This window comes from Kogia breviceps, chromosome 2 (assembly GCF_026419965.1).
Source record: "Kogia breviceps isolate mKogBre1 chromosome 2, mKogBre1 haplotype 1, whole genome shotgun sequence".
NCBI lineage: Eukaryota > Metazoa > Chordata > Mammalia > Artiodactyla > Physeteridae > Kogia > Kogia breviceps.
The window spans coordinates 146,556,561-146,582,577 of NC_081311.1; the positions used below are offsets into that span (position 1 = coordinate 146,556,561).

The 26,017-nt window shown below is 38.2% G+C and overlaps 1 protein-coding gene across 1 annotated transcript in view; it reads right to left on the reverse strand.

Moving 5' to 3' along the window:
- Positions 1-26,017, reverse strand: part of PDE11A (phosphodiesterase 11A) — a 429,207-nt gene that overhangs the window by 182,229 nt on the left and 220,961 nt on the right. The window contains exons 6-9 of the mRNA XM_059052757.2: positions 22,312-22,444; positions 6,156-6,231; positions 3,698-3,765; positions 2,694-2,786 (exon numbers count right to left, since the gene is read on the reverse strand). Coding sequence (XP_058908740.1) covers positions 2,694-2,786; positions 3,698-3,765; positions 6,156-6,231; positions 22,312-22,444 — 370 coding nt within the window. The remainder of the gene's footprint in view (positions 1-2,693; positions 2,787-3,697; positions 3,766-6,155; positions 6,232-22,311; positions 22,445-26,017) is intronic.

Sequence of the window (26,017 nt, forward strand, 5' to 3'; positions counted from 1 at the left end):
TAGAAGTCTAACTTCTTTAATCACCCAGTTAGAGAGAAATCTCTCCTTGGAGCTTAGGGGATTGCTCACGGAGAATCATCTCTTTCACTTCTCTCCTTCTTTCCCTCCTTCAGGAAGCCAGACTGATCTCTTAACCATCATCTAAGGAAATACCCCAGGGAGCACAGTATCTGGGAAGAGGTCCCACACCCAAATAAGTAAATAACCATTTTCTACTCATGGCTTATAAAGGGGGAAGGGAATACAGAGGTGCTGCTATGTGGTCAGCAAGACTGTCACTAAAATGACTGCCAGTTCCTCCATCACAGCCCTAGCTTTCCCCTTCTGCAATGTTGATGTGGCAGACTAAAATAATTATTTGTGGCTGCATGCATTCATTCATTCAATACACTTTGATTGAATACCATTATATATAAAACACCAAAAGGAATAAAAGATAGCTAAGACATGATCATATGCTTTGATGGACATATGTTCTAGTGGAGGAAAACATACAGACTCACCATTAACTATAATATAGGGCAAAGAGAGGAACAAATAACCATGAGATTAGAAGCTTTATAGAGAGAAGATTACATTTAAATTAAGCTTTGAATCATGGGACAATTTTGAGAGGAGATGGCATAATTGGAACAGAATAACTAAAGTGAAGAGGATGTTAGGGTGAAGATCAGAGGGCAGAGAAGCAGGTGAGCTGATTTGTAGACTATGAAGTAGTTGAGTTTGTAATTTGCATAGAATACTCTGAAAAGAGAAATGAGAGCCGGGGGCAGGAAGATAGTTTGGTATGAGATTTCCAAGGGTCTCAAAGGCCAGAAGTTTGTACTTTGATAGGTAATGGGGGAGTAATTTAAGGTCTGTGAGTGGGTGAATGATGCAATCTAAAATGTGGTTTAGGAAGAACAAATAGAAGGCTATTACAATTGCTCAGTCAAGAGGTAATGAAGCCCTTGAGTAGGATGGTTGCTGTGGCAATGGGAAAGGAGGAAAGGGATGGGAGAGGCTTTTGGGAGGTAGAATAAATGGGGCTTGGCTCCTGATTGCATATGCCCTTTCCACACCCTCTGTTTGACCTTCATTCCTTCCCTCTTTTGATCATAAAGGTGTATAATGTGTCCCTTAATACCCTGACTTATATTTCCTGGAAAATTTCTCATCAGTGTTAGGTAAGGCTTCATTTGCAGTATCTATGAAAGACTCCCCAAAGGACAATTCTTGATGTTCAAAATGAAGAGGTAATATTCGACATCTACATTCCTGCTTTGTTTTCTCTGTGTTCTAGACTTACAGGTAAAGTTTTACCCCTTTTATCCTAGGATCCTTACTGTCAGAAAATGTAAGCACACATTAGTACACTTCTCATGAAGTTCCTGCTGCTAATGCAAAATGGAAATCAGGATCATAAAAGTAAAGTTATTAAAAATGATAGTAATTTCCTTTCTTTGTTCCGTTATTCAGCTTTAAGAGCATCTCTGTTCTCTAAGAGCCTCAGAGTATTAATTTTATATATTTAGGAACAAAAGAACTTAACAATATTCGTATTCATGTACAATATTTATAAATACATAATTCTAAAGTACAGATCTATTCAGAAGTTATTGTATACTATAGTATAGGTAGATCTCATTCCAGAGTTTGAGTTTAGTATCTCTCAACACATCGTTTTTTGTCTACATAAAGTTCTGAGATAAGAAATCCTTCCAGAGGAAATTCCCTGGTGGTCCAGTGTTTAGGACTCTGAGATTTCACTTCCAAGGGCCTGGGTTTGATCCTTGGCTGATCCCTGGTTGGGGAACTAGAATCCCACAAGCCGTGCGGTGTGGCCAAAAAAAGAAATCCTTCCAGATATTCTTGCATATGGATTCCTGGGCTAGGGACTGAGGTGGATACCACCTGATTATTAGAGTTGAGAGTTTGGTATCTGGTGGGGTAGGGGTTGTGTGGAGGTGGGAGGGACAAAACAAAGATGGCAACACCAGAATTCTGACTGGGAATGCTACTTTTGACACTGGCACAAATAAAGCACACAGAACATACAAGTCCACACAAATACGTCAGCTTCTGAAAAGTGAGATTTTCACAAGGCTCACAGTTGGGCTGGAAATTTGGGAGTGTCAGTAATAATTTTTGTGTCTAAGGACAGAAGGTATCTGAGTTATACAAACAAGGAGGTGTACACTATGAACCCAAATGAACAATTCATGGGTGAGGAGACTTTGACTACATTAGCACATGGAGGGGTGCATAATGACAGGATCAGTTTCCCCCATTTGAGTCACATATCTTCATAGAGAGGTTTTTTCTTATGGTAATAAAAGTTGTGAATTTCCAGAATATCTATACATATTCAAAATACATTCATAATACATTTTACATCCTGACAAATTAATTTTGGATCATCTCTTTTAATAATGCTAATATTTAAAATTTGTATTTAACTGTACACCATACATGGCTGGGCTTCAAGGAATCTGTGAACTCCCTGAAATTATATGTAAAACTATGTGTGTATGTATATTTTTCTAGAGAGGGTTTCTAGCTTTGATCAAACTCAAACCTATAACTCTCAAATGATTAAGACCCAATGAATAGATAATTAAAAATTGAGAAATTAAGCCCCATAACAAGGACCTTTTTCCCCTCATAAAATCAGGGCATTTTAGCATAAATTCTGACATGAATATTGTACTTACATCAAGAGCCACAGATTGCTTGGCCCACGACTTCTTCACTTGATCATACATAATTGTATTGTTGATGCCAAGGCCACAAAAGATGACAAAAGCCTAGGAAAGAGAAAGCTCACTAACTAAAAATTACAATAACTCATTGGCATAATCTAATATAAAAGCCTGCAGTCATCAGGAATGTGCCTTAAAATATAATTTTATTGTATACAGAGGTAGGCCTTGGGGAAATATGTACATTAAAATTCTTAATTACTATTGTCATGTAACAACTTTATCGCTCACATCGCACATAAGAAAAATTATTAATTTAATGTCATTGTGAAGAAATGAATTTAAATACATTTAAAAACGTACAGTCCGTTTAAATGCATCCTTTATTTAGGTTGTGAACTGATTTTAGTAATTTCATCCCATTTAACCAATAACCACCTCTTTCAGTAGCTAGGCTATAAAATATTTTGGTAAGGAAACCAAGTGAGTGTAAATGAGGTAAATGTTAACGGGACAGAGGATTCAGATTTAGAACCAATTAGTAAAGAATCATGGGGTTTTCATGTTGGCTACTGGTACGAAGTCTACTAGGAAGCCTGTTCAAGGCTAACCTCTCTAGCTAGAGCGCAGACTGGAGTAAACGGAAGCTTGGAAACATAAGAAAGGTGATGGCAGTACGCCTGGCAGAGCTGGCTAGAGGTCTCATGACTGAACACACACAAACAAGACAAAGATAAGACAATTAACACTTTGGAGAGAAGAGGGAGGCAATTCAATTCTGTACAAGACAATCAATTAGGGTAAAAACATCTAATTCATGAAAAAAGAGAATCAAATCTTTCCTAAACATTGGTATATTCTTTAAATCTTCCTTTAAATTTCATCACACTGTCAAAGTATAATGATTAATAAATGTCAAGTAATAATTATTTATCCTTCCTAATGGGGGCAAGCTGTAACCAGGAGACTACTGGTGACTCAGCTGTAACCCCTGGTTCACAAATTTATTTTCTTACCTCAAAAAGTCGTTGATCTGCATCATCGAAAGGTTTCCCATCAAGTCTATTTAACACTTGAGCCACTCCTGTGAGAAAAGGTTGGGATATGTGGTCATTTTCGGCGCTGGACACCATGTTCCTACAATACAGTAAGATGACTGTATGCTCCTTTAAGTGCACACACTCAGCTTAATCCCTGGTTACTCTCACACCTGCTGCCTCCGTGAGAGCAGATCTGAGGTGTACAGGGATGCAGCCTATTTTCCAGCTGTGATATCCAGACCAGGTCTCAGGGAAGCCTGGAGTTCTACCAGGCATCAATCAGATTCCCTAAAAATGGTTTTCAAGATGACTGTGCACAATAATTGATGTATCTGGCATACATATATATACACAATTACATACTTATACACATATACATATACATACTTGAATATCTATAACTGTATGTATATATAAACACATATATACATGTAGTATATAAAAATTTTTAATTATATATAAATTAAAAAAATATAAAAATATAATGTACATAATTATATAAATATACTATTTTAAAAATATATATAACTAAATTTTTTTTCAATTCTCTGAAGCACAGCACTTGAGTTGAGGCAGCATGGCATAGTGATTAAGAAGATAGACTCTGGAGTTAGACAGTCTTGGTTTGAATTTTCAACTCCACCATTAGTGGTGTTACCGTGAGCATGTTACCTAACTTTTTTAACACTGAATTTCCTCATCAGTAAAATGAGGATTAAAATGTTAACTATCTCAGTGGGTTATGAAGATTAAATGAGATAACATTTGATTAATGTTTGGAAAGTATATTGCTCCACATGGAGAGAACATTCAAGAAATGTTAGGAATTATGATACAGTTAACTTTCAAAGCAAGGTTAGTTTTGTTGCCTGCTCCCAGTGGGGTTAAACTAGTTTTAACAAATTTAACTTGTGTGTGTCTTCTTTCCAAAGTTCATTTCCAGCATTATACCAGATGTTGGGGCACGACTATCGAAGCATACGTGTCTAACTGGAAAAATTCAACAATCTTGAAAACCATTCCCTTGTATCCCTATTTAGTATAAACAAAAATGACTGTAATTCTAAAGCATGCTTGTATTTTTTAAAACACTTAACTTCACATCAGGGAGGTAAGTCATCATATGCTAGAAGACATGTATAATAAAATACAAAGCTTTTGCCTGTAACAGGCAAACTACAGTCTTAGTTTTGAAAGAATAACAGATGTTTACTGTTAGAAATGAAATGTAGGACTGCATGTGAGATTGCCATTGGACATCTACAGATGGTGTTTCCCATGAAATTTCTCTTTTCTTTAAACTTAAATATTATATATTTTGGGAATTCCCTGGCAGTCCAGTAGTTAGGACTCCACGCTTCCAGTGCAGGGGGCAGGGGTTCTAAGATCGGGGAACTAAGATCCCGCATGCTGCACAGCGTGGCCAAAAAAAAAAAAAAAAAACACCTTAAATATATTTAAAATTCTACACATGATGTAATTCAATGCTTTACACTAGGGGTTCAAATTCTCAAATCTTAGAATATACTTTATGTTCAACAATGTACTAGTATTTTCTGCGAATTAAGCAAACTGATAAAAAAAATTCTCTTAGAATTCAAGTCTTAACAATATTTACAGAATACTGAATCCTTTGGTAAGTCCAATATCTTAGAGTTTAAGAGGCAACCTTAGGGTGAAGCAAAGGGAGGCAAATAGTTACATTAGTTACCAAATGTATTAGTTACCTTATGTCTCTTAGAAAAATAACACATTTTCATTATGTTTAAATAACTAATGTCTCCATCCTTCTTGACTTTAACAACTGACCCCTTCTCACCTAGACTTCTTTCTTAGGTTTGAGATTTTCCTAACTGAATTTTCAAGGAAAGGAAAGGAGCAGGGAGGGAGAGTAAAATTGGAAACTGCTTTGGTCCACAATTCCCTTATTCAGGAATTGGACCTATTTTGGAACCATCCAGGCAGAAAGACGCATGTACAGTATATGCCTAACAATGCAAGTCCTTTCTTCCTTTGCATTTACTCCACGTGTAAAAGCATAGATGAAAATATATAAATGTACTAGGAGTTAAGAAGCCTGAGTTTTACTTGGGACTCTGCCACTAACTCACTTTGTGACCTTATGCAAGTCTTTTCTCTCTCTTTGGGCCTCAGTTTCCACAGAGTAAGATAAGAGTTCAGTTAGCTGCTTTCTGAAATCCCCTCCAACTTCAAAACGATTGGTTCTTATTTAAAGGAATAAATATTTGTTCATTGTCCTGATTAACACTGATTCATCAGGAGTCTTCACTTACGAGATTACACAAGAGTATGAGACATAAGTTGATGAGTCCTGGACATAAAAAGGGGAACATTTTAAAAAGAGATCGATGTATTTTAAAGTAAATTGTATTTCTTTATAAAAGAAGTTTGAACTATTTAGGTAATGTCTTACCAATTATTTGGTGGTTGCTATTCCAAATAGGTACGCAGAGAACCGATCTTATGTGAAAACCAGATATCTGCTCAGCCTAGGATATAAAAAGTAATTAACTAAAATTAAATATTATCTACACATTTCTGATATACAGCTTACCACTCTTCATAATAGATATTTAAAAATAACTTTTTAAAAGACATATTATAATCTAATTGTAATGCATATACTCACCTGTCTCTTTTCATTTAAAACATCACAATGCACATCCCAAGGAAGTCATGCCCTAACCAAATATGAATCTACCAATAAACCCCACGCCAGCACTACTCTCCCAATCCCTGCACCCACATAAAGCTGAATGTAAAACTATCTTGATCATGTTCACACCACCCGACAAGAATTCTGGCAACTGTTTCTGCTCTGAGTATTTAAAGCATTTTAATTAAACCAGTGGTCAATATTTCTCTTTGAACATCTTTTAGTAAAAAAAATTTGAGTCTATAATGCTGTTACATGTGTATTTACTTTTTAAAAATTTATTGAAGTATAGTTGATTTACAATGTTGTGTTAATTTCTGCTGTACAGCAAAGTGATTCAGTTATACATATGTATACATTCTTTTTTTAAAGATTCTTTTCCATTCTGGTTTATCACAGGATATTGAATATAGTTCCCTGTGTTATACAGTAGGACCTTGTTGTTTATCCATGTATTTACTTTTAATATTCTATATTTCTAACATTACTGATTTATTACATATGTTGCAAAATCATATAAAAATAAAAGTCATGAAAGATAAGATAAAAGTAAGGGTTCAGCAATCTTTCTGTACCCTAACAGATTGTCAGGAGATGATATATTTGAAATACAAAAATATAATTATCAGCATCAGACAAATGTCATTCAGTAACAAGCTCCACTTAATATTAAAACCAATGATCCATATTTAAATTGTTAGATAAGAGCTACTAAAGACTGAAAGGGTGTTAGTGAATTGATATGACCTTGGTTTCTAGTGCGAAAGGTCAACCTGTCATCCCAATCCAATCAGAGAAAAAAATAAAACATTGAGGTTCTAGAATATGGTTATTGGGATTAAACATTTTTTTATATTGTAAAACATTTATTGTAGAAGTCAAGAGCTACATATTTTAAAAAGTTGCAGTTGGAAGTTAATTTATACACCTTTTATATTTGGATTTTTATATTTGGATTTTTTTTTTTGGTTTTCCTCTGAGGAATTAATTTTTCAGATGGCTTCTACTCTTGATACCAGTATATTAGTTTGTTTTTTAAAGTAATTTTTTGATCTTTCCCTAGAAATCTTTCCCTATTCCTAGCTCATGAAGATATTCTCCTATTATTTCCCTAGAATCTTTACTGTTTTAACTGTTACTTTTAAAATTACAATCCAACTGAAAATAATTTTTGAGTATAGTGTGAGCGGAGAGTCAAGATTCTTCTTTTTTTTTTTTTCTTGGTGGATATCCAACTGGACCAGAACCAATTTTGTGGGGCAGGGGAAATGCCTCTCCCTGCCACTATCTGGTACCACTTTTTTCATTAATCATGTGTCCATATATGTAAGGATCTGTTTCTGGACTCTGTTCTACTTCATTGATTTATGTGTCTACCCTTACAACAATACCATACTGCCGTGAATAATAAAGTCTTATAATACGTCTTGGTATCTGGTGGTGTAATTTCTCCAACTTTTTCCTTCTTTAAGATTGTCTTGACCATTGTTGGCCCTTGGCATTTCCATATTAATTTTAGAATCAACTTGAAGTACACACACACACACACACACACATGCACACGCACACACTTACACTGCTGAGAGGTTTTTTAGGATTCTATTGAATTTATCAGTCAATTTGGGAGAAACTTGACATATTTACATCATTGGGTCTCTCAATCCATAATATCCCTTTATTTAGAGTTCTTAAAAATTTCTCTAAGCAAACTTTTATAATTTTCTATGCAGAAGTCTTACATATAATTTGTTATATTTGTACCGGGTGTTTTTAAAGTTCGTGTTATTATAAATGGTATTATTAATTTATTTTCTAATGCTTTTAATTGACCTATAGAAATATAATTGATTTTTGTATATTGAACTTGCATCCATCAATCTTGCTAAATTCAATTATTAACTTTAATATCTGTGGTGCTTTGGATTTTCCAGGACTATTATCATGTCATCTTACTCTTCAATTCTATGCTTTTTAATATGTGATTTTAGATCATGTGATTTTTTTTTTCCATTTGTTAATAGCGTAAATTACATCAATTGAGTTTTGATCAATTGATGCCAAAAGCCTGGGCATAAACCATTCACCAATGCACCTTTTCATCATATATTTGTTTACCACCTCCTATGCACCAGACACATTGCTGGGTATTAAGGATATAAAAATGAATTCAAACAGTTATTACCCTTGAGGAGCTCACAGTCTAGTCAAGACAGAAGTAGTTAAGATAAAATAAGTGTCCAAGTAAAGAACGTTCAGAATACCACAGAAAAGCCAGCAACTGACTGTGTTTGGAGAAATCTGGAGCAGTCTTAGCTCCTTAAAAGTGGGTTAGCATATGGAATTTGTCTTTCTCTTTCTGACTTCACTCTGTATGACAGACTCTAAGTCCATCCACCTCACTACAAATAACTCAATTTCGTTTCTTCAAAGATGAGGGTGACAATGATGATGACAAGATAACATTTACTGGATGCTCACTTGATGTCAGGCACCTTGTTCTGCACTTTCACATGCATTATTGCATATACTTATTCAAACAACCCTATGAAGTAGGTACTGTTAACATCTTCCCTTATCAGATAAGACCTAGAGAGACTGACAGCTTTGCAAGTGGAAAGACTGGTTCCATCAAAGTTATCTTCCAAAAGAACAAAGTGGTTTTCTTCCTCTCCCTAAGGAGAGAGTCTGAATAACAGCAATGTCAGTGAGCACGAAGAGAAGGGAGTCAATTTTAGAGAGGCCAGGGAAGTGTAATGTATAGACTTGGGCTGGCCAAAGCAGCACTAGGATGCTTGGGTGTGTTTCGTTTCGCTGAGGGTCACACACAATTGTCGGTGGTCCCGCCCCAGCACTGAGCAGTAGGTACAATTGGCTCTGCCGACTCCTGGGACAACTGTAGCCCCTGTCTAACCTCTCTCGGGAAATCTGAAGCAGCTGAGGGTAGAGGTCACAGTGCAAGAAGAAAGGGAACATGCACTGAGTGACAGAAACAAGGAGAGAGACAGCCTGAGAGGCTTGGTGGTGACAAAAATAAACCTCAGGCTCTTTGTCAGTGAAGTAAAAGATAATTTTGCTTACCAAAAAATTAGTGTAGTGCCCCAAAAGAATTTTTGTTCTAGGGAGGTAGGAGGATGTGTTCTCCCATCCCTACAAAAGATAATATTGAGGTTCCTGGTTTGAGGAAGGGCGGTGGAGCTCCTTGAGGTGGGGAACACAGGAAGTTTGAGGGAAATGATTCCAAATTCAAGCTGACACACATTACAATTGAGAGGGCAACAGGAAGGGAGAGAGAAGGAGCCTCTCGTATTAACTGCGTGGGTAAAATCACAAAGAAAGAGCTCGTCCAATAAAAAGACAAAAAGGATGAAAAATTGAATCTGAGGGGACACAATATTTAGGACAGGAAGAAGAAGGTAGGGTGGAAAAGAACTCCAAAGCTCATATTCTTCAGCTCAGGCTTTATAGCATTCCTAATGTGTGAACACATTGCTAACAGCGTTTCTGGAAATAGATTTATTCACATGTCTCCAGAGTCTAAAAAGTATAAACACCCTTTGCCTTATCAATTTTATGTCTAGGAATTTATGCTATGGTAATTATCATAGCTATGCACAAAAGTTTACATATAAAGGTATGAACCATAGCATTATTTACGATAATGATATATCAGAAAGAACCTGAACATTCCACTGGAGGGAGTTGGTTAGGTAAATCATAGCACAGTAGAATATTATCCATCTAATTAAAATCATGCTATAGAAGAATATTTGTAAACAGGGAAAATTGTAATATATTAAGTGATAATAGTGTGGGCATCTGTGGGTATACAAACATATATTACATACATTGAAAAATCCTGGAAAAATTATAACCATAATAGTTGCCTTTGAATTGTTTGTCCATGGGAGTTTTTGTTTGTTTCTTTGCTTTTAAAATAAACTTTATTTTTTAAGAACTGTTTTTGGTTCATAACAAATGAGGCAAGTACAGAGAGTTCCCATATACCCTCTGCCCCAATACATGCACATCAACACCCCTCACTATCAACATCCCTCACTACAGTGGTACATTGGTTGCGATTGATGAACCCACACTGATTCATCATTATCATTCAAAGTCCATAGTTTATACTAGGGTTCACTCTTGATGCTGTACGTTCTATGGGTTTTAACAACTTCATAATGACATATATCCACCATTACAGTATCACACAGAGTAGTTTCACTGCCCTCAAAGGCCTCTGTACACCACCTATTCATCCACCCATCCCTCTGCCAACCACTGATCCTTTTTTCATCCAGCTCTATTGAGGTATAATTGACAAAACTGTAACATATTTAAAGTGTACAACATTATGATTTGATACATGTATACACCGTAAAAGAACTCTGCCTATGGGAGTTTTTTAAACTACTATTTCTATTTTTTAAATATTAGATAATTAATTACTTGTATGCAAGAGAAAAAGTTCTGTTCTAAATAGAATTATAGGGGAACAACAGTGTCAAATGTTGCAGAAGAGTCAAACAGGATAAGCGCTGAAAATGGGCTATTGGATTTACTAACACAGAAGGATAATTGAAGGCAAAGATAGTCAAGGTATCAGGAACAGAAGTCAAGTGGTTAGTTCTGGAGAAGAGAAAGGCCACACTGAGAGAACAGAGCTAGAGTCTCGCATGGGCTGAGCCCAGAAGGAGGGGAGCGGCGACCGAGGATGTTGAGGGTATTCCTAAGTCATTCCCACTGTGGCTGAGGAAGGGAAGTGGGGTCAGTGCTAACTGGCTATGAGCACAGGGAAGAGGGGGTGGTGATGATTAGCAAGCTTGATGAGCCCAACAAGGTGAGAGGTCGGGAGAAGGAAGGATGGCCGAGTATTATGAGAGTGAATTTTCCCATTTTAAGATCATTGAGGCAATCCCCTAGTTGTCTATTTGTGGCAATGGCTCTTGTTTCTGGAAATATAAACTAACCCAGGTTAGTTTATATTGCTATATGAAACAGCAAGGCCTGGAAGCATATATCACCCTCTGCAGGGACTGACAGAGAAGGAGATGGGAGATGAAGCCCGTCGTAGAAGCACAAGACCTCTGAAGAATGAATCCCAAACAGGGTAAGAAAGAAGAAGAAAGTATGGAAGAAAGAATCATCGCTGTGCATCAGATAACCCAAGTCTCCAGATTGCACCAGTTAATGGAGCTCAAAAATATCTATCAGCCCCTCGACCCCAACCAAGTCACCAAAACTCTTCGTGCCCCAATTTTGTCATCAATATTTATCTCCTGCACACCAAACTTAACACTGGTTATCTCCAGATTTTGGCATTAGAGCACCTTCTCATCATTTCTTCTTTCTGCTTTTTCTTATTTTTCCAAGTTGTTTTATGAGAATATGTGTGTGAAAGGGTTCAAAATTTGTAAGGTGCTTTACAGTGTAAATATTACTAGTATTGAAAGAAATACCATCCCAGAAATATCTGCTCCATTGTTCCACAAGGTCCCTGCTCGATCATTCTCAGATTAAAATTCACATCATTAGAGTCCCAAATATTAGACTATATGAGTCTAAGCAGCCTTTCCAGGAGACTACCATTAAAATAAATACATTATCTAGGGGAGCCTAGTTCTTTCCAATTAAAGATGTATATACTAAAAATTTTCCAAGTCTCTGTCCTTATTGGGTCTTTCCAGTTAATGGATATAATTTAAGATGGTTTACCTCATGGAGGCATCAAACATACTTGTCATATTTTCCAGACTCTCAAAGGCAGTCAGAGGGAATGTTAAAAGAATTGGCGATAACGTAATACTACTTATTAATGTGCAATGTGTTTTCTTTCCCTAGAACGATATGTGCAACTTTATTAGTAATCTAAAGTAATACTTTATCCCCCAAACACCAATCTACCAGTGAGAAATTCTGGTATGAGGACAAGTGAGGGAGGAGATGTTCTGAGTCAGTCCCCTGATTTCCCTGAAACAACAAAGAGGCATTTCTTTATGCCAACCTCATCTGCACGTTTCTAGAACATTGCCTACAAATGATTCCTTAAATTCCTGACAAAAGCACTCCTAAAAAATAACTGACCTTTGGACTTAGATCCGACGCATCGTCTTCCACTAACGATGCAGCGAAGTCTGTTAGACTCTTAGAACCATGGTCCCCTATTTGTCTTCACTACCCACAGCTTCCTCATTGTACAACTTATTCAAGCCTTAGTAATCCTCCTAACTTTCCTCACCCTCCTGGTCATCTGGAAATTTTATATCCATTGTCCAATCTTCCCTACCAAATCCTATTCTCGGGAAAGGTTCTCAGCCTGGTTTACACTAAGTATCAGCAACTGAGAGATTATCGGGAGCAAGTGCATTTCAGCCCTACTTCTTAATGGTTCCATTTTTGCACATTTCCCTTTGTAACCAAAGCATAACTGATAGACCAGAAGGCGTTACAAAGAATGGAAAAGGAGCTGTTCAGCCAGGCTAGCACTCAGCATCCCAGATTGCACAAGCACTTTGCTGTGAAGATCTGACAGGCGAAAGGGGCTTTAATGCTCTAAGTCAAAGGATCTCAGAGCCTGAAGTCCCATTATCCTTAAGTGTTACAGGACAAGGGTAAGAACTTTTGAGTTGTCTGTAACAGGCTTTAATAATTAAAAAAAAAATTTTAAAAAAATCAGAGAAAGAACGTCACAGGGAAGAATTCCATGGGATTAAAGAGTGACAGAATTAATATCATGACATCTTAGATTTAACTGTGTAACTCTGGGCATCAGCCCCCCATGGCAGAGGACACCTGGGTGCTGATGGGTTTTCCACCGCTCCTGAATCTGTAACACATAGACCACCAAACCATCCATGCATAAGGCCTGCCCTACTTTTTAGTTATTTTCTGCCATTCCCCTTGCTGAACCTTTCCTATTTAAATGTTGGGTCCAGTTGTTCATTTCTGTTGCAGGCAGAAAAGAAACCCTGCATGTAATGGCTCTGAAAATTCTTTCCATAACTATCTAAATGGAAGGAAATACTAAATTAAGCAACAGAATAGTATACCTTATATTGAGTAAATAATAGCTTGTTGTGCATTAGTATACTTGTTTTAAGGTATTCTTTGATCTAGTATGAAAAAAAAGGGCAGAAAGCTTCAGAGATGATGTGCTGGAGTGTAACTAATTATTGGGAGTTGAGTTCATAAGCACAATGCTGACTACAAGCAAGGCCAGAATAACTGTTTCATGGTGAAGGTATTTGTAAATAGAGTACGCACTCCAAGAAGCCACCTGACCCAATGTCAGGTCATTTGCAAATGTAGTTTATATACATGCTGTTGGGACAGTCTCAGACAAGGATATTAGTTAGAATAAAATCCAACCAACACTCCCTGCTGACGAGGGCAATAGAAAAGAATCCATCTGAATTCCCCAAAGATACAGCAAGACAAGTTAGTTTACTTAGATCTTACATTATTTCAATTCTGGTTTTGAGTAACAGTTTATAGATCTTAGAGGGCTCATAATAGCCTGATAAAATATAATTTCACATAAGATATAAAAGGTCTAATATTTAAAACAACTTTATAATTTTGCCCAATTACAAAAACAATATATGCACTCGTGAAATTTTCAAGTTAAACCAAAATCAAAAGCTGTAATCTTGCCATCTCTAGAGACAGCAATTTTTTTTTTTTTTTTTTTTTTTTTTTTTTTTTTTTTTTTTTTTTTTTTTTGCGGTATGCGGGCCTCTCACTGCTGTGGCCTCTCCCGTTGCGGAGCACAGGCTCCGGACGCGCAGGCCTAGCGGCCATGGCTCACGGGCTTAGTTGCTCCGCGGCATGTGGGATCTTCCCGGACCAGGGCATGAACCCGTGACCCCTGCATCGGCAGGTGGATTCTCAACCACTGCGCCACCAGGGAAGCCCTAGAGACAGCAATTATTAACAGTTTGGGATAAGTTCTTCCTGATCTTTTCCTACAAATATGTAATATGTTCATACATCAATTTATAATAGTCAACAATATATAATTATTCATAAATAACACAGATAATATATTCAACAATATTGAACAATATTCAATAATAATGCCTATTAGTTGTTGGGGATACATCAGTGAGCAAAACCAATAAAATTCTTACCTTCTTTGAGCTTACATTCTAGTGAGAGAAGGCAGATGGTAAACAATACAAAAAAATACATAAATAAATTATATGTTAGAAGGTATTAAAAATTATGGGGAAAAATAGAGCAGGATAAAAGGGATTAGAAATACCAAGGGCACCAGACCTTACCAACAGGTAACATTTGAACGATGACTATAAAGAGGTGAGGATGTGACCCACGCAGACATTGGAGAAAGAGTATTTCAGCAGAGGAGTAGCCAGTGCAAAGGCCCTGTGGTAGGTGTGTGAGTGGCATGTTCTAGGAATAACAAGGAGACTGGTGTGGCTGGAGAAGTATGAATGAGGGCAGAGGATAGAAAATGAGGTGACATCGTGTAGGGCACTGTAAATCTCTGAAAGAATGGTGAGTTTGGATTTTACTCTAGTGAAATGAGACTATGAAAACTTTGTGAGCTGACTTGTGATACAATATGACTTAAAAATTTAAAACCACTGGCTATTGTATTGAGAAAAGAGTGTGGGGGGGAAGAGTGGAAGCAGAGAAGTAGATTAAGAAGTTACAGTCATGAAATAGTCCAGAGATGATGGTGGCTTGAACCTGGGTGGTAGCAGTTGAGTCGTGAGAAATGGTCAGATTTTGGATAAATTTTGCAGATAGAGCCAATTATACTTCCTGATGAGTTAGATGTGCAACACGAGAGAATCATGCCTATAACATTTTCGGCACAAGCATTGGGAAGAACTGAGTTGCCTTAACAGAGATAGGGAAGGAGAGCAGCAAGCTTGGCAGAAAAGAGATTGTAAGTTCTGTTTTAGACATGTTAAGTTTGTTGTCTATTAGAAAAATATGTGCATATATATGTATATGTACCCACATATATTATTCTATACATACTTTTAAACATTATTCTAAACATACTTCTCTATGACTTGCTTTTGTTCTTGTGGACATTTTTTCCATATCAGGACATACAGATCATCTCATGGGATATTTTGTATGGACTCAATTTTAGTCTTTATTATAGTGTTGTAGGCAGAATTCTAAAGATATGGCCTCTAAGATTCACACCTGCCCACCCTCTACTTTGTACAAATCTGGTATAATCCCCTCCCCTCGGGTGTGGGCAGGACTTGTGAATATGATAGGACTGTCACTTCTTTGATTAGGTTATGTTATAAGGCTGTGATGGGACAGCCTCTCGTGGGTCACTCCTGACATTATGTAAGCCTCTGTGAGAGCCAACTGGAGTTTCTCCCTTTGGCTTTGAAGAAGTAAGCTGCCAAGTTGTGAGAGGGCCATATGGCGAGTAGTACCTGAGAGCAGTCTCTAGCAGCTAAGAGAGACTTTTGGCCAGCAGTCAGTAAGAAAATGGGAAGCTCAGTCTATAACTGCAAGGAACTCAGTTCTGCCGACAACCTGAATGGGCTTTGAAAAGAATGCCGGGACCAAATGAGAACGCCACCTGGCCACCTCCTTGCTTTAGGCCTTGTGAGACCCTAGGCATCATGCCAGACTTCTGACCTACAGAAGATAATAAACACGTGTTTGCCTTAAGTTGCTGAATTTGTAGTGATTTGTTACACAGCAACAGAAAATTAATATACATGATATTCCTGACAGTGTCTTTAGGAGCCAAGCATGAATACCCCTACCACAGAGCAAATGACTGATTAGACTACAAAACCCACTAGCATGATAACCCATGAACGTGAGTGTTTCTTGAGCCACTATGAATAAGTATAATCAGTTATATTTAGTCAGTCTTTTCTGTCTTGCATCCTTTTTGAGGACTGCAGAATCTTGTAAGAGAATTAGCATACAGTGATCTTCATAAGGCTGCAGAATTTAAACCTCAGAAATTTGGTTCTGGCTTTGTGACTATCTTATATAACCATTCTGTCATAATTTTCCACCCATAAACCAAGGAGTTTGGCCTTAAAACTATGCATGCTATCAAGCCCAGCAGGTACCTCTCTAGGAGTCAAACAGGCAGACAGAAGGCAAGTAATCACTGTGTCTCACGGTTAAGTCGTTCTGTTCACCACAAGGAGGGAACACCATTAAATATTTAAAACAATCACAAAGAGAACACACAGCAGGTAAACAACTATGATTACTTGCCCCATAGCCCTCACAGCAAGTGCCTGGGATGAGGTTTACATCACATTAAAGACACCCCTTTGTAGCTTCTATCAAAAGAAAGACCAAGGGTTTCACAACTGAGATTTCAAAATAAGGATCGTTCTCTTGCTGCATATCTTTGGGCAGAGTTTCTGAGGACTTACCAGAAGTTATCACAAGGTAGGAAAGACACAGAAATGAGAAATACAGTTTCCACTTAGTATAGCCAAAGCAAATGTTGATGGAATGAATTCTCTCTTATTAGGCACTGGCTTTTAGCCTTATGATTTAAGGACTGGTGGGCTGCTTTGGCCTGGGCAGTATAGCCAGCCCCTAAAATCCGATCATACCTAAATGTGCTTGGGTAACCTGGCCCCTGGATGGCTGGCCAGCCACTCTTGTGAAAAGCCAGGGCCGCATATTACTGGTCTCCATAGGGAAGGATACGGTGAACATCTCCCCAGAGCAGCCCAAGGCCATAGGACATGCATCCAGCCTTATTCACCTTTGTAGGTAACACCTGCTATTGTTTCTCCTCTGACCAAACAGGAAAAGACCTGGCTTTCTTGAAGACCTACAAGTTATCAGATGATTGCCACCATCCCTTTTTTGCTGTCAACAGTCACCCTTTATTCCTCTCTTTGGCTAGAGACTTTCCTCTTCTTTCCTCACTGTGTCTCTGGAGGAAAAGGACATTGACATTGGCTTGCCCATGATCAAGGTCTGCTGGTCTGCAGTTCTGTGTAAAGACCTCCTCATTTAGAGAAAAGGACCTGCTTCTAGCAATCCCTCAAGAACCAAAAAACTAGTCCTCAACCAGACTAAAATCTTCACCTGACATTTATATATTTATAGGACTGCATGATTTACAAAATATTTATATAGAATTTTACTCGTTATATTATGTATGCAAGTAGTATGCCCAAGACTACCCAGCTGGTGAGTGGGGCAGCTGGGACAAAAAGATAGGTCTGCCGGACATAAATTCCTACACCTGTGTAGACGGAGGAATGACAGAGTGGTGACTGTTTTCCAGGCAGCCTCTGAGCAGCTGGTCCCCATGAGAGGCCACTCAGGAAGAGAGAACTGAATTAGGAATCAGAAAGCCCACAGTCTGCTCTGTGCCCTGTCTTGAGGAAGCTGTGTGGCCTTGGGCAAGTTACTTCTGCTCTCTGAGCCTCTGTTTCCTCACCTTTAAATGAAAGAAATCTCATCTCTAATATTTCTATTAACTGAAAGTTGATATATCTACAGTATGAAACCCCAGAATAAGGCCAATCCACTTTGGGGGGCTCTATCCCAGGTCACTGCTGTCTAATGAATTGGGGTCCTTCTTCATGTTCAGTGAAGAGAATTCAAACTGCCAGAATTAGTCACTGAGCCATTGAGAAATTTAGGATAGATACCAGTGCTCAGGATATAGACTTATGTTGAGAAAATCTATATGAAAAAATAGGAAATGCTTTGAAAAGAATTCCCCAAGAAACCTCCCTGCAAATTACCATTTTTGTTAACCAGCCTCAAATTATTCAGGGAACTTAGTGAATGTAGAGAAAAAAGCACACAGTTTTCCCAGTGGAGATACCTATTGGAGATAATCCATTAATCCTGGATTTTTAAAAAATGATTTCCTTATGTTCTACCACTGATAAACAACTACTTAGTATGATTACTGGGAAAAATTATGGACCCATATACCAGATTCAAGAAGAGAGGACGCAAACATTTGCAAGAAGACAGCACAATTCTAAAAGTTACCCTCTGTCTCTAGGATAATTCTAGAATTACCTTTAGTGAAAGGGTGAAGCAATTCCATTTTGTCATTGTATTTTGTTTATCTTGAGGGAAATACTTAGTATGTTAATGAAATATATTATCTGAATTGATTGTCTTTATCATATCATCTACACCATCTTATATCAGGCTTGTAAGGAGAAGGTTCAAGCCTCTTAGCTTCTTGAGGGAGAGCTCTGTGGCTCAGCCTGGAGTCTGTTTCATTCATTAATTAACATAAGCAGTTGACACCTGTCACTAAGGCAAAATATTCTTGAAAAGGGAGGAAGCCTAAGCAGATAAATAATTTTGTTTTTCCTGGTGTGATACATAACACACACACACACATACACACACACACACACACACACACACACACACACACACCATACACACATCTGTAGGACAAATCTATTAACTACCTATATTTAGGCAGAATTGTCTCTCTCTCTCTGTCTCTCTCTCTCACCTCCAACTGTATTGATTAATTCTTTTCCAATTTTTTCCCCCTCAGCATGAGAAGGGGAACATAAAGTTTTTTATATTTCAGTACCACACAAAGAGAACATGTAAAAATCATGGTATATTGCATCTTCAGATTTGCATTTAAAATCTGGTATTAGTTGTGTGGAAGATTGGAAGCATTTTAGGTGGAAGGTCAAGAAATAATGATGGTCTAGGTACTTGCTTTATTTTATCATAGGGAAGAAAGTGATTTCACAAAATGGTCACTGCTTAACCTACCACAGTTTACTGTCTTCAGACTTCATTGCCTCTAACTACTGGATCAGGGCATGAAATTTTTATGCCCTGTCCCATAGAATTAACTTGCATTTTTACTCGAGAGCCCACAACATTCTTTTTATAGATCATCAGGCAGGCTGTCTTACTGGAATGGACTATAAGTGTGGAGGAAGACGTAAAATGGCTATATCGCTAATCAGGAAGAGATATGATAGGAGTCTGCCTGTAGACATAAGGATATGGGTTATTCAGGCTCACTATCTTGTATCAGCAAGAAGTATTATTGAGACATATACTGTTTTTCATAAGAAAGAAAGTAATGATTGGTCAAGAACTTTTTATTCCCTGTTAAAGGTGAAGATACCTGTAGCCTATGACCCAGCATGTCACTCTCCTAGGTACAGACGCTACAAAAACTTTTGCACATGTGCACTTGGAGACATGGACAAGAATGTCCTTGGCAGTTATGCACGTAACATCAAAACACTGAATCCAAATGTCCATCAACTCTGCAGTGGATAAAGTGACACATTCATACAATGGAATACTTAGGAGCCCTAAAAATAAATGAATGAATTACAAATGCACATAACTAAGGAATTTATGTTGAATGAACAAGCAAGCCACAGAAGAAGATATACAGTATAATTCAATTTATATAAAGTTCAGAGACATGCAAATTGTAAAATATGTAATAATATGTAAAAAATGTAATAATATATTTGGCAGGGATTCAAACATATGTGATGAAACTATATATAAAAGCAAAGGAATGTTAAATTTAAATTAGGATACTGTGTGCAAAATAAAGGAAATTGGATTAGGGAAGATCAGTACAAGGATTCAAAAGTAATGATTGTAATCTTTTTCTTAAACTGGGTGGTGGGTGTTTATCATGTTTTTTTACACTTTTGCATATATCTTATGAACCAACTTTTTAAATGGTGTAAATTTGTTGACTCTTTTTCTACCCCAGAATGTGACTTTATGGCCCAAAGCTCAGAGCAGAATGATAGCAATCCATACCAAATTTAGCACTATAATTTGGGGTAGGAATTGACCATCATCACTTAACCTCTAATCTAATATGTTGACTTTGTAACAATGAATTGGCAATTAATGATTTTTTTCTGCATAGCTAGCCTTTCAGTTTGTTCAGTTGTTACTGATGTTAGTAATAGAATACTGAGAGCATTTCTTCATAAAACTGTGTGTTTAGAAGTCTTTTCTTCAGTATCTTCTCTCTAAAGTCAAGGAAAGAAACATAGCAAAAGGCAAAACTTCATAACATCAGTCCTAACCCAATTATAATGTTAATGCATATAAATATTGACACCTATAAATCATTTCTGCTCTGCTAGTCACAGAACCAAGGGTGATGGTATTCTTCCTTATAGGAGGAGAACTAAAGAAGTTCTGGACTGTGTACTTTCCCAAGGAGGGTATCTCAAAGCTCGGAAATACTACATCAGAACTGACAAGAGCTAGAGGCTGGTTAGCACTGGGGCAGCTGAGAGAGCACACTGGAGAGACACCCAACTCGGACAGGGAGTTCATGAAAGGATGTCCAAGATACAGGCATCTCCACTTGATGCTGAAGAATGAATAGACAATACGTAGAGGATGTAGCCTGGGGAAAGAGAATTCCAGGCAGCCACACAGATGTGGTAAATTTCAGGAATTTAAGCTTTCCATGCAGAGATCTGCAAAGATCTGCATGAAGTTATAAATTTGACTTGGATTCCAGCCTCCCATCCATTGCTGTGTCCCACCCCAGACATTGGAGACAGCACAGGGCAGGATTCAGAGGCGGAGCTTTGGAGTCTGAGAGACTAGGACTGAATCCTTGTCTGCCTCCAGAGTCGTAGACCAGCTCTCATTTCTGATTAAATGTTCAGTTATTATTACTGATCTAACCTTTGTTCTGAAGCCAGTGTGATCTTTCTAAAGTATAACTCCTGCTTCTCCCCCATTTGCAACTCAACTACTGGTTCCCCATTGCCCAAGATAAATACTCAAACTTCTTAACAAGGCTTTCAAAGCCTTTGGGCGATCTGGCCCCTAATTCCTTCTCCCACCTCATCAACCTGGCCCTCCAGCTACATTAACTCATCTCCATTCCCAGACTCCTCATGCTCTCTCAGCCTTGCCTGGAACACACCACTGTCCTCACTGCAACACTCCTGTTACTCTTCAGACCTTAGCTTTGTAATGTAGTAATTTAATCTTGTAATTTATTGAATACACACCACACACACACATAGGTGCACACACACAGGTAGAGACATTTTATAAATTCATGTAAATTTATCTGGATGCTACTCTATACCACCTTAAAAGTTAGACTTCTGCCAAGTCAGAATCTATACTAATATATTCTGTACATCAGCATAATGTGCCTACATAATTAACATTAAACAGTAACAGAAGCCAACGTACTCTTTCTTGGGAGCAATCTTTTAAAATATGGTAGTTGTACTAGCATCTATAGGGAAATAACTATGTTATATACATTTTTATTATTAACCATTTCATAGTTTAATATAAACTATGTTTAATATAAAATGTGCATGAGTATACTTAATGCATGGGTTTACTTATATGTTTAATACAAAATGCCCCCAATCATAAAAGAGCATCAGACTAGAGGACTAAAGAATGTCTTTAGCAGTTATGTGTGTAACAGTGAAACACTGAATCCAAATTTCCATCGATACTACAGTAGATTAAAAAAAGTGACACTTATTCATACAATGGAATACTTTGCAGCAGTGAAAATAAATGAATTACAAATTCATGTGACTTAGGAACATATATTGAATGGAAAAGCAAGTCACAGAAGAATACATACAGTATAATTCAGTTTATATAAAGTTCAGAGACATGTAAAATGTAACAGTATAATTGGCAGGGATTCAAACATATGCAATTAAACTATATAGCCATTTTGCCACAAATCAGGGTAGAGAGAGGAAGCTTTCCTGTCAGTCAGCAGTAGGCGATGCTAAAACTCAGATCACAGGGGAAAGATTTAGAAGAATTGCCAGTAAATTCAGGGGTTGCTCTTGAGTTGTATGATGGCCCTTTTTTGCTTCAGCCAGCAAACCATCAACAGGGTAACAACCGAACCTTAAGACTGCAACCAGAGGCCTACTCTTACCTCGGCGTCAAAGCGGGGATCCTGGTAGGCGTCACTGATGTTTACTGGAAGGCCTGTAGAAGCCACCAGCTCAGCAACGCTGTTATTTATTAGCCAGTCGGAGTATGATGATTTCTCCATGCTTTCTTTGAAACTATCAGAACACCAAGGCAGGCAGTAAGAAAAGAGAAAAACATCAGTTTACCTGCAAGAAAACTCTGCAAAAGTACACTCATAGCAGGATTACCTACTAAGTGACCTTAATCACGGAACAATAGTGAGGTAATTATAAGCAGCTACTTCAAAACTACTTACCTGCTATCATGTAAAATAATCAACTCCATGGGTAGAAATGATAGATCCTCTATGATCCAGAGGATAACTCTAGGTTGTATTTAGGCCCCAAAGCAGGCAGACATAAATCAGATAACCAGGTAATGACCAAAACTGACGATAGGATGCAAATGCCATGGCATAATCAATTCCACTGATCTTCCTAGCTTGCACCCCCTAACTAAGCAGACCAGATATTTGATACCACGGAGAATTAAACCTAAGGATGGAGAAAAATCCGGAAATAAACTGAGAATTTACAAAAGTTTAAGTGTAGCAAAAGAGCACTCAGTGCTCTTTCTAGACTTGGAGTTAGAGTTTTGTAATTATTTTTGTAGTTTCAGAGTATGTTTCTTAACAAAAACACACTTCCTACTTACAAAGTCTTACTGGAAAATCTGTTTTAACTCTACCCTTAACAATAATAATTTTAAATAATCCATATTTGATTTTAACAAGGAATTTTATGTTAAATGATTTTGTGAACTTTCCCTTGTGTCACTTTCACTACTTCACAAAGGTCAAATTTACAGAAATGCCATAAGAATTAGTAAGATTCCTCACTTCATCCCTCCCTTCCATCATTTCTTTCCCCCGTGCCTACTGAGCACTGCCATGAGCTGTGGAAATGCAAACCTGAGCACTGTTCAAACTAACAATATCAAGGAAGATTTTCAGGGAGGATGTTAGGTTTGTGGCTTGACCAATAATAACTGAAATTATGTACATGAATGCAAGTATACAGGGCAATGTTTTCCAAACTACATTCCATGGAATCCTGGGTTCCTGAAGATGTTAATGAGTGTACTACAGTCAGAATAATAACTCTGTTGACTTTTTAATCTAAGCTGCATTATATGTAATAAAAACACTAAATGCTGTACACAGTCATTGTTATTGTGCAATAATGTGCCTGTGTGGAATTTGAGAATGCCAGAAACTGACATGGAGAGGCCACCAGATGTGTGAATGAGAGGGAAGCACAGACATCATTTACCATCATGAATATATCTCATCTGTAATGACTGCTGGTCTGCGTCTGATAAATTCAACATATATTTGTGAGGTTATTCAGCCCTTATTGCATATTAAACGTTACTGGTACACAAACGTATTCCCTATGGATCTCTGGCTGAAGATGGAAGTGTTAATAAAAAGCAGAGTCTTGAATTTCTCAGATGATGGCTAAGTCAAAGAAGGAAAAAGACTGAGGACTTCAAAGAGAAGATGAAGCCTTTATTTTCTCAAACAAACAAAGGAACAACAAAAAAGTCCACGATTTATTTTCTCTTTGCTGTATTCTACCTGTGAGAAGTGAAATTTTACATTGTGCTGCAATGAAAGCAAAATACAGGAAGAAACGTAACAGTGCACCTGATATGAGGTTCCAACTTAATGAAGTCACTTGTCAGTTTACAAAAGGATGTGATTCAATGCTGATGATTTCTTGCAGTGATTAATCAAGCTGTCGATTCATTCTGCGCTGCCTGTGTACCACAGGTTTTGTTTATATCTCTTCTGTGATGAAACAATGTGGAAAATGCTGACCTAGTGTGTGGTGGGAAGAAGAGCTGTGCAGGACCCTGGGGACGAGCCAGGGAGGGAACCTGTGAAAGAAACGCTGGGGTAGGGGGAGGCTGAGGAGGGGTAACCGAGAACTAAGGAAGGAAGCAGCTTTATCAGCAAGTGTCAAAAACCTTTAAGTGGGTCTCAGGATGGGCAAGAGTTCAGCAAGGAGAGATTGGAAGGGTGAGGCAGAAGGCACCCATGGAGGAGGAAAGAGCAGGAACAAAGGACATTAAGCAGCAGAGTACAAGCGTGTGTTCTTGGAACACTGATTAATCGCTTTGGAACACGGGACGCATACTGTAGGGGAATAATACTGAACAGGAGGTCAGGGCCCAAAGGTGGAGGCTTTGACCAAGGAGCTGAGACCTATGTTATAGGCACTGGGGAGTGATGTAAGAGTATTGAGCAGGGAAGTGACAGGACTTGAGCTGTGACCTTAGGAAACTTAATCCAGGGAGAATGAGCAAGAAGAACTGGCTAAGAGAGGCTGAAGGTGGGGAGAGGTCCTGGCAGACCAGTTAAGTTGGGCAGTGGGAGGTGACATTGCTGGCCACTCAAGAGGTACTGCAGATGATTCCACAGGGCTTGGTGGATGGGCAGCAGTGGCTTACATTTTGCTGCTGTATGCCTGTGGCACTACTGGCAGAAGGGAGTTGTTTAGAGGATTGGGGAGATGAGGGAATATAACAGACATTCTGTGAGCCTGGAACACGTTATTCATTGTTGAAAATCCAGGACCAGAGCCCATATCAAGTCTTCAGGACTTTAAATACTGATACAGAGTTGGGGCGCTCTTCAGGGAATATAAAATGAGTGAGATCACTCAGGGAGAGAATATATAGGGAAATCTGTAGGGGAAGGAAGGAGAAGAAAGGCAGTAATAAAGAGGGAGGGGGTAAAGAGGAGAAAGAAAAAAGGGAAAACAAATTAATCATCACCCACGGTGAGCCAAGGGAAGTTGGATGCTTAACTAGTTTGTTTTGTCCTCACGTAAATCCTCTGAGTACAATTCTCTACATTTTACAGATCAGAAAACTGAGGCTCAGAGATGCTAAATGACTTTCCTATGTGGAAACAGGATTTTCAGCTAAAGGGTGACTCCAAAGGCCCAGGTTATTCTGTTTACCCTGTTGCCTCTCTGGGAAGGAGTCGATGGGTAGGAATAGAGCAAGAAGAGTAGGTTTTCACTAAAAAGAAGGGAGGCCAGTCAACATTACAGAGGGTTTCAGGGAGAGGCTGCAGGTAACAAACACTTCAGCCTCAGGCTGCAGTCAAGGAAGAAGGAGGACAAAACACTGGATTTGACAATCCAGAGCTTTAGGTCCCTACTTACAGAATCCCCAAAGATGATGGAAACACTTACTGAGCAGAGGCTCCAGAAAGATTCCTTCTAGATCTAGAGCTGCTCAGAATCTGGCTTAGTGCAGGCTGCACATGTACTGAAATCACTCCAAACTGTAGACAATGCAAAAGCATCAGCCCTGGGCACAGGCACTGCTGAAGTGGTTTCTAGAAAGTATAAGCTATGGTCTCTGCCCTTGGGAGCTTGCCACCTAGTCAAGGAGGTGAGAAATAAACACGCTGACATTAAACTGCACGACTCAAATACCCAGTTCAAATTTCAAATGAAAAATTTGTCACATGGCTGTGTTGGCTAGTTGGCAAGCCAACTGTGCCAATCATGAATGAGGAAGAAGCATAGGGAGGGAGAAACAACTTCAGATGGGGCTAAGACTTCAGGTGAGGCTAAGGCTTCAGAGAGGAGATGAGATTTGAACTGACCTAAAGCTGCAACAATGCAAACAGATTTTCTGAAAAACCACCC